Source organism: Piliocolobus tephrosceles, unplaced genomic scaffold (genome assembly GCF_002776525.5).
Source record: "Piliocolobus tephrosceles isolate RC106 unplaced genomic scaffold, ASM277652v3 unscaffolded_14063, whole genome shotgun sequence".
Lineage (NCBI taxonomy): Eukaryota > Metazoa > Chordata > Mammalia > Primates > Cercopithecidae > Piliocolobus > Piliocolobus tephrosceles.
Genome location: NW_022295492.1, coordinates 264 through 9,487, shown reverse-complemented (window position 1 = coordinate 9,487; position 9,224 = coordinate 264). Strand labels below are relative to the sequence as shown.

The following is a 9,224-nucleotide window of genomic DNA, read 5'->3' as shown; positions in this document are numbered from 1 at the left end:
TGCAGTGACCTGAGATTGTGCCACTGCACTCGAGCCTGGGCGACAGAGCAAGACTCCGTCACAATACCAAGTAAAGAAAAATGAAACTCTGTCTCAAAAACAAACAATGGTCCAAGTTCAAGGTCAGAAAATAGGGCATTGGTGATGGACTAGTTAACACATGCCAGGGTCAGTGCTTTATAAATAGGAAGGTATCAGCCAGGCATGATAGCTCACCCCTGTAATCCCAGCACTTTGGGAGGTAGAGACAGGCGGATCCCTTGAGGTCCAGGAGTTCGAGACCAGCCTGGCCAACGTGGCGAAACCCTGTCTCTACTAAAAATACAAAAGTTAGCTGGGCATGGTGGTGCATGCCTGTAATACCAGTTACTCGGGAGGTGGGGGCAGAATCACTTGAACTCAGGAAGCAGAGGTTGCAGTAAGCTGAGATCGTGCCACTGCACTCCAGCCTGGGCAACACAGTGAGACTGTCTCAAAAAAAAAAAAAAAAAAAAGTTAACCACGCGTGGTGGCACGCACCGGTAATCCCAGCTACTCAGGAGGCTGAGGCAGGAGAATCACTTGAACCCGGGAGGCAGAGGTTTCAGTGAGCCAAGATCGTGCCACTGCACTCCAGCCTGGGTGACAAGAGCAAGACTCTGTCTCAATAAAAATAAAAAAATAATAAAACAGGAGGGTATTGATGGTAAACTCACTAACCAAAGTCCTTGTTTAAGGGGGCATTAACAGTGGTAGTTTTATCAGAAGTCTGTGTGGAAGGCAACACTACCAGAGAGGAATTTATAACGGAAGAATGAACAGATACCACAGTTTAAAGTCAGATGCGGACATTAATGATAGGAGAGTTAATACACAGAGTTCAATAACAGACCAGAAAAGTACTGAAGATGGAATAAAGACACCCAGATTTGAGGTCAAGTAAGAGGGGCAAGGATTTTTAAATAGTTCTGCTTTAATTATTCTGTTAAATATCTAGACAAAGAGGAGGGATTTGATATTGCGATAGTTAGCAAATGCTTGAACTCAGACTAGAGGAACATTCCAGGCATAACAGTTAACAGAGACCATGGTTTAGGGTCAGACCAGAGAAAAAGGGATGAGGACAATCGAATTAATATCTAAGTTTGAGGTCAGTTCAGAGTGGACTCAAGTCTAGGATACTTAACAGAGCCTGGGGTTTGAGTTCACACTCCAGGGGCACTGGTGTTGGAAGAAAGAACTACACAATTTCAGTGACAGATCCACAGGACACTGGCGATGGAGCAGTTATCAGAGGATCAGATTCAAGGTCAAACCAGATGGGAGTTGGTGGTATATTTAACAGAAGACTGGTTTGAGAAGGCTTGGAGTGGAAGGATTTGGGGATAGTTAAATGGCTGTGTTGGCTAACTAGACCAGTAGATCTTTAAATATGAAATAGGAAATGTAACTCCTGGTTAAGAATCAGATAGACTAGAGAGCAAGGATAGTGGAAGAGCTCTGATTAGGGACCAGGATGATATTGAATGTGGAATGACTAGACAAGAGAACCCGGTGGCCAGGCGCGGTGGCTCATGCCTGTAATCCCAGCACTTTGGGAGGCCGAGGTGGGCAGAGCATGAGGTCAAGAGATTGAGACCATCCTGGCCAACATGGTGAAACTCCATCTCTACTAAAAGTACAAAAATTAGCCGGGTGTGGTGGCACGTGCCTGTAGTCCCAGCTACTCGGGAGGCTGAGGCAGAAGAATCGCTTGAACCTGGGAGTGGAGGTTGCAGTGAGCCGAGATCGCGCCACTGCACTCCAGCCCTGGCAACAGAGCGAGACTCCGTCTAAAAAAAAAAAGAAAAGAGAACCCAGATTTTGAGAACATGTTCAGCCAGAAGAACATTGATGCTTAACAGTAGACCAGATTTGAGATCAGACCAATTGATGGTGTGAGTCAAAATGGCCTACATTCAAAGTCAGATCAGAGGAGACCGAAGGTTGAACAGTTAAAAAGAAGACCAGGCATGACCCATGTGGCACTGTTGGATGAAAAGTGAACCGAGGTCCAGGTTTGATTCGAGACCAGAAGGACCTTTAAGCTAGAATATCAAATGAAGGTCACCTGGGTGCGGTGGCTCACGCCTGTAATCTCAGCACTTTAGGAGGCTGAAGCAGGCGGATCACCTGAGAGGAGGAGTTTGAGACCAGCCTGGCCAACATGGTGAAACCCTGTCTCTACTAAAAATACAAAAATTAGCTGGGCGTGGTGGCAGGCACCTGTAATCCTGGCTACGCGGGAGACTGAGGCAGGAGAATCGCTTGAACCCAGGAGCAGGAGGTTGCAGTGAGCCGAGATCGTGCCACTGCAGTCCAGCTTGGGCAACAGAGCGAGACTCTGTCTTAAAAAATATAAATAAATAAATAAATAAATAAATAAATAAATAAATAAATAAAGTGCCTGGGTTTGAGGTCATAGGTGCTGGTGAAAGAAACATTAAGAGATGCCCAGGGCCGGGCGCGGTGGCTCATGCCTGTAATCCCAGCACTTTGAGAGGCCAAGGTGGGCGGTTCACAAGGTCAGGAGATCGAGACCATCCTGGCCAACATAGTGAAACCCCATCTCTACTAAAAAATACAAAAAAAATTAGCCAGGCGTGGTGGCAGGCGCCTGTAGTCCCAGCTACTCAGGAGGTTGAGGCAAGAGAATGGCATGAACCCGGGAGGTGGAGCTTGCAGTGAGCCGAGATGGCACCACTGCACTCCAGCCTGGGCAACAGAGCGAGACTCTATGTCAAAAGAAAAAAAAAGAAAAAGAAAAAGAGAGATGCCCAGGTCTGAGGTCAGACCAAAGAGTCAATGATAGTAGACTAGTTAACAGAGGCCTGGGCTTAAGTATAGACTCCATGGGCATTCATGGTACAACTGTTTTGTTGTTGTTGTTGTCGTTTGGGGTTTGAGACGGAGTTTTGCTCTCGTTGCCCAGGGCTGGGGTGCAATGGCACGATCTTGGCTCACCGCAACCTCTGCCTCTTGGATTCAAGCAATTCTCCTGCCTCAGCCTCTTGAGTAGCTGAGATTACAGACGTGCACCACCACTCCCGGCTAATTTTGTATTTTTAGTAGAGACAGTGCTTCTCCATGTTGGTCATGCTGGTCTCAAACTCCCGACCTCAGGTGACCCGCCTGCCTCGGCCACCCAAAGTGTTAGGATTACAGGCGTGAGACACTGTGCCCAACCAGTGGTACAACCGTTAATACAGAAGTGCAGATTGGAATTGACACCATAAGGGCATTAGTGGTGAAATAATTAACAGAGGCCCAGATGCAAGGTCAGGACTGAGGGTCCTCGAGGCTGGAATGGAGCAAAAGGGCACTGATCACAAAATACAGTAGTTAATAGAAGCCCAAGTTCAGTTCAAGGTCAGATCAGAAGTCAATTGCTAGTGAAATATTATACAGTAGCCCTGGTTTGAGATTCGACCAGTGGTACACCAGTGGGGTAATAGTTAACAAAGGCCCAGCTTCATTCTGAGACCAGAGAGGCTTTTTTTTTTTTTTTTTGACGAGTCTCGCTCTGTCACCAGACTGGAGTGTAGTGGCGCGATCCTGGCTCACTGCAACCTCCGCCTGTTGGGTTCAAGCTATTCTCATGCCTCAGCCTCCTGAGTAGCTGGGATTACAGACACACGCCACCACATCCAGCTAATTTTTGCATTTTTAGTAGAGACGGGGTTTCACCATGTTGGGCAGGATGGTCTCGATATCCTGACCTCGTGATCCACCACCTCGGCCTCCCAAAGTGCTGGGATTACAGGCGTGAGCCACTGCGCCCAGCCATTTTTTTTGTTTTTTGTTTTTGACACGGAGTCTCCCTCTGTCGCCCAGGCTGGAGTGGAGTGGCGCGATCTCGGCTCACTGCAACCTCCGCCTCCCGGGTTCAAGCGATTCTCCTACCTCAGCCTCCTGAGTAGCTGGGACTACAGGCTCCCGCCACCACGCCCAGCTAATTTTTTTGTATTTTTAGTAGAGACGGGGTTTCACCGTGTCAGCCAGGATGGTCTCGATCTCCTGACCTCGTGATCTGCCCGCCTTGGCCTCCTAAAGTGCTGGGATTACAGGTATGAGCCACCGCGCCCGGCCCAGAGAGGCTCTTGATGGTGAAGTAGTTGACAAACACACAGGTTCAAAGTCAGACAAAGGGCAGGGAACAATTAATCAAAGCCTCGATTTTGAGGCAAGACCAGAGTGGCACTGATAGTGGAATGGTTGACAGAGCTTCAGATCTGATGTGAAACCAGTGATGCTGGACAAGTTAACTGAGGCCCAAATGCGACTGATAACACTATTTTTATTCTTTCTGCATTATCTAATCCCCCTTAGGTGGTGAGTCAAGAAAAGTACCACCAAGATGAGTTTTTAAAAGTAGAATGTCAAATCTGCCACCTCAAAATTTCACAAGGAGGAGACCCCCAAAATCATGCACAACAATATTCATGATCAATCATCTTGAATCTAGACTCAATAGAGAATGTGAAGAGTGTAAACAAAAGAAGAAAAATGTTAGCAAAAAAGGAGGTTCCTCAAAATTATCTTGCCATCCATAGACCTTGGTGGAAACTGGGCATCTGTGTGGTGTTGCACACTGTGCAGAAAAACAGTAACAGAGCGGGCCTCAACTGCGATCCTTGCAAAGGCCTGCTTCAAGGCTGGCCCTTGACTGGTGTCTAGGAACATAGATTCCAGGAGGGTTCCCATCATTCCCTAAGAGATAAGAATGGCTCACTCTGGCCAGGCATGGTGGCTCACACCTGTAATCCCAGCACTTTGGGAGGCCAAAGTGGGAGGATCACTTGAGCCCAGGAGTTCAAGACCAGCCTGGGCAACATGGCGAAACCCATCTCTACAAAAATCAGCTGGGGTTGTGGTGGTGCATGTCTGTGGTCCCAGCTACTTTGGAGGCTGAAGCAGCAGGACCGCTTGAGCCTGGGAGGTTGAGGCTGCAGCGAACCGTGTTTGAGCCACTACACTCCAGCCTGGGCAACAAAGTGAGACCCTGTCTCAAAAAAAGAAAAAAAATAAAAATAAAAAAGAATGGCTTACTCTACCTAAGCTGTTTGTATAAAAAAGTGGGCCGGGAGCAGTGGCTCACGCCTGTAATCCCAGTATTTTGGGAGGTCGAGGTGGGTGGATCACAAGGTCAAGAGATGGAGACCAGCCTGGCCAATATGGTGAAACCCCATCTCTACTAAAAATACAAAAGTTAGCTGGGTATGGTGGCACGCGCTTGTAGTCCCAGCTACTCAGGAAGCTGAGGCAGAATTGCTTGAACTCAGGAGGCGGAAGTTGCAGTAAGCCGAGATCGTGCCACTGCACTCCAGCCTGGTGACAGAGCGAGACTCTGTCTCAATAATAATAATAAAAAAAGGTGGTTTATGCTGAGCCCCTGCTTTCCTTTTGGGAGTCTGGGATTTGGGTAGGTGCCAGGCAGGGGGTGCCTGTGTGACCATACCCCAGTAAAAACTTGATACCAGCCAGGCGCTCACGCCTGTAATCCCAGCAGTTTGGGAGGCTGAGGTGGGAGGATCACTTGAGGTCAGGAGTTCAAGACCAGCCTGGCCAACATGGTGAAACTCCATCCCTACTAAAAATACAAAAATGAGCCGGGCTTGCCGGTGTGCGCCTGTAGTCCCAGCTATTCAGGAAGCTGAGGCCCGAGGATCGCTTGAACCCAGGAGGTGGAGGCTGCAGTGAGCCGAGATCACGCCATTGCATTCCAGCCTGGGCATCAGAGCAAGACACCCTCCCCCCAAAACAAAACAAAACAACAACAACAACAACAAAAAACTTCTGGGTGCTGAGTCTCTAATTGAGCTTCCTCAGTTGGCAACATTTCGCATGTATTGTCACAACCCATTACTGTGAACCGAGCACATCTTCTGTGACTCCAATGAGAGAGGAGCCCTGGAAACTTGTGCCTGGGTCTCTCTGGGAGTTGGTCCTGCACACCATTTCTTTTTGTTGATTTTGCTCTATATATTTTTGTTGTAATAAATCAATCATAGCCATGAATACAACCACATACTGAGTCTTGGGAGTCCTCCTAGCAAATCACTGGGCCTGGGGCTGGTATTGGGGACCATGACACACACACACATACATGACCTTTACCACGGGAACAATCCAGCTCACTGATGTCCCTATCTCACCACCATGTACCCTGAGGTCTATTAGATGGAAGTGCCAGATAGAAATGCTTGGGGTGCAAGTAACCACACTGTCAAATAACTGGACTGAACAAACGGGAGATTATTTCCCTCCAACAAGACTGTTGGTGCGAGTTCAGCAGCTCAGCAACACTGGACCAAGCTGGAGTCTCTACCAAGCTGTGGACTGACCCTAAGGTCTCAAGATGTCAGTCGCAGTTCCAGTCAATGCATATGTGGCAACAAATGGAGCTGAGGAGGAAGGGAGTGGACGGAGCAAGAGCCTCTTTGCCACTTCAGGTAACTTTGACATTTTCTGGTGACAGAGGCCACTGATAAGCGATTTTGGTTATTTACCCCCATCAATACTCAAACCTTTTTCTCCTCTCTCGGAGCTCCCCTCAAATACTTAACATCACTTTTTGGTCTCTGAGCTGTTCCAGGGCTGGAATTTGCACCCTGAATGGGGCTGGGAGGAGACAAGGGTGGTCTGAGGGATGGAGATTCCGCCACACAGCAGGAGGCCCCAGGTCAGCCTTAACTTCCAGTTGCTCCTGCACCAGCTTGGGGCTCCAGGACCCAACACGTCTGCTCCCTGCTTTCAAGAAACAACACGATGCACAGAGAGGGGTGGAGCCCAGGCAAGGGCTGCTGTGTGGAGGAGTCTGGGAATATCGCCCCCTGAGGAGGCAGCAGAGTCCTGCAGCCTAACATGGTGAATCCCCTGGGGGTCCAACCCAATGTTCCCTGCCACCTCCTCCACTGTCACTACCCTGGTGCAAGTCCCCATCACTGTGCTCAGAGGGGTCTCCTGCTGGGTCCCCTACTTCTACACCCACCCCCAATTTGCATTCCATTTGCTGAAGGGAACTTCAGCAACCGGAGGGAGCCTCTATGACCAAGTCAGATCATGTCCCTCCTCTGTTTGAGACCTTCTGGTCACCCCCACTCAGAAAAAAAGCCAAAGTCCTCACTGTGGCCCACGAAGCATCTGGCCTGTCTGACCTCATCTACTGTCACACTCTGGTCCAGCAAGACTCTGGCATACACAATGATCCTTCTGGAGCGCTCCAGCCTCAGTACCTTTAGGCTGGCTTTCTCTCTGCCTAGAATGTTCTCCCCCTACACTATGACTCCCACTCACTTCATTCAGGTCTTTATTTACATGTCACCCTGAGCCAGGTGTGGTGGTTCACACCTGTAATCCCAGCACTTTGGGAGGCTGAGGCGAGTGGATTGCTTGAGCCCAGGAGTTCGAGACCAGCCTGGGCAACATGGTGAGATCCCGTCTCTACTGAAAATACAAAAAGTACCCGGATGTGGTGGCACACACCCATAGTCCCAGCTACTTGGGAGGCTTAAGTGAGGGCCACTTGAGTCCCGGAGATTGAGGCTGCAGTGAGCTATGGTCACGCCACTGCATTCCAACCTGGGTGACAGAGTGACCAAAAACAAAAAAGTCACCCTGTCAGGATCATCTTCCCTGATGCTGTCACCATAAAGAGGCCACTCCCCCAACTTCTGCAGCTCTGTCTCCCATCCTTGCTTTATTTTCTTCACACCACTCATCATTAGCTGGCCTGTTCCGTATTTTTGTCTACTGTCTCCATTATGATGCAAGCCCAATGAGGGTGGACATTTCTGTCAGTTTAGGTCAGAGCAGTATCCCCAGTGCCCAGAACAGTTCCTGGCACACGGTCGGGGCTCAGTAATGTCTATCGAATGCATGAGTGTGTAAAACAGTTAAGACGGTGCCTGTGACCCAGCAGACATTCAATCAATGCTTGTGGAATGAATGAATCCGTCGATGCATGAATGCACGAATGAGTCAGTGAACCCCGTTCCACCGTGTTCCTGGAGCTGCCCGCTGCCCTGCCCGTCCCCGGCAGAGTTGGGAGCTGGTCCTCAGCATGACCACCGAAACTTTATTTACAACACGAGGCTGGAGTAAGAGGGGTGGGATGGAGGACAGCAGCAGGGCTGACAGGACCCTACTTCTGCTCCCGCCTCCAGACGATGACCATGCCGCTGGCGTCACTGGAGGCCAGTAGGCTCTCGTCGCAGTTGAAGCTGACATCAAGCACAGGTGCACTGTGGCCCTGCAGCTTGTTGACGGCAGCCTTGGCCGCCCGCTCCACATCAAAGAAGTGCACGCACATGTCCTCACTGCCCGTCACTGTCGGGGTGAGAGGGAGAGGCCATCGGGAGGCGCCTGGGGTGCCCGTGGTGGGAAGTCCCTGAGGTGTCTGAGGTGTTAAAGGGTGTATGTCCGAGGTGTGAGGTCCTGGCATGGCTTGGGGAGGTTTGAGGGGGCCCCATCCCTAGATGGGGGGTCGCCTGGCTGTGTCGGTACTGTGTGCAGAGTGCGAGGTCTCTGGGCTGTTTGGGGGGAAGTGCGTTCAAAGTGTGAGTTTTCATCACTTCTCGGCCTTTTGGCTGAGACCAAGTGCAAACTGTGAGTTCTCTGAGCTGTTTGGGGCTGTGAGTCCCAGAGTGACGCTGTTGGGGCAGGAGTGGTCACGAGGCCCAGGAAGTCAGGGCATCAGAGTGTCATGATGTCTGAGCCAGGTTGGCACCAGCCCTGGCTCCTGCCCCTCCCCAGTCACCCAGATCCCCTGTCCCTACAGGACTCACCCACGCAGGCCCCCTGGCGGAAGGACATGAGGGGACAGAAGATGCTGCGCACAGGATGTGAGCTCTGCTCGATGGGGAAGCTTCTCTTCAGCTGCAGGGTCCCCTCGTTGTCTACCACCCTGAGAGGAGGACGACAGAGCGGGTCAAAACACAGCCCCAGCAGGGAGACAAGTTGTGGGCCTATGTCCCCACCCCTGTGCCTAAGTTCTTTTCAAGGTGCATGAAACCCATTTTTTTTGTTTTAGTTTTTGAGACAGGATCTCACTCTGTCACCCAGGCTGGAGTATAGTGGTGCGATCATGGCTCACTGCAGCCTCAACCTCCCAGGCTCAAGTGATCCTCCCGCCTCAGCCTCCCGAGTAGCTGGGACTACCTATAGGCACACACCACACCCAGCTTATGAAACCCAATTCTGAGATG

The 9,224-nt window shown here is 50.3% G+C and overlaps 1 protein-coding gene across 1 annotated transcript; it reads right to left on the bottom strand.

Moving 5' to 3' along the window:
• Positions 1-8,006: 8,006 nt before the first annotated feature.
• LOC111532466 (WD repeat-containing protein 13-like) lies at positions 8,007-8,998 on the bottom strand (the record flags this gene model as incomplete). The annotated part of the gene is made up of 2 exons (XM_023199585.1): positions 8,007-8,346; positions 8,805-8,998. Coding segments are annotated over 2 exons (379 nt in total), but the record flags the coding sequence as incomplete, so codon positions are not given.
• Between the last annotated feature and the right edge of the window lie 226 nt (positions 8,999-9,224).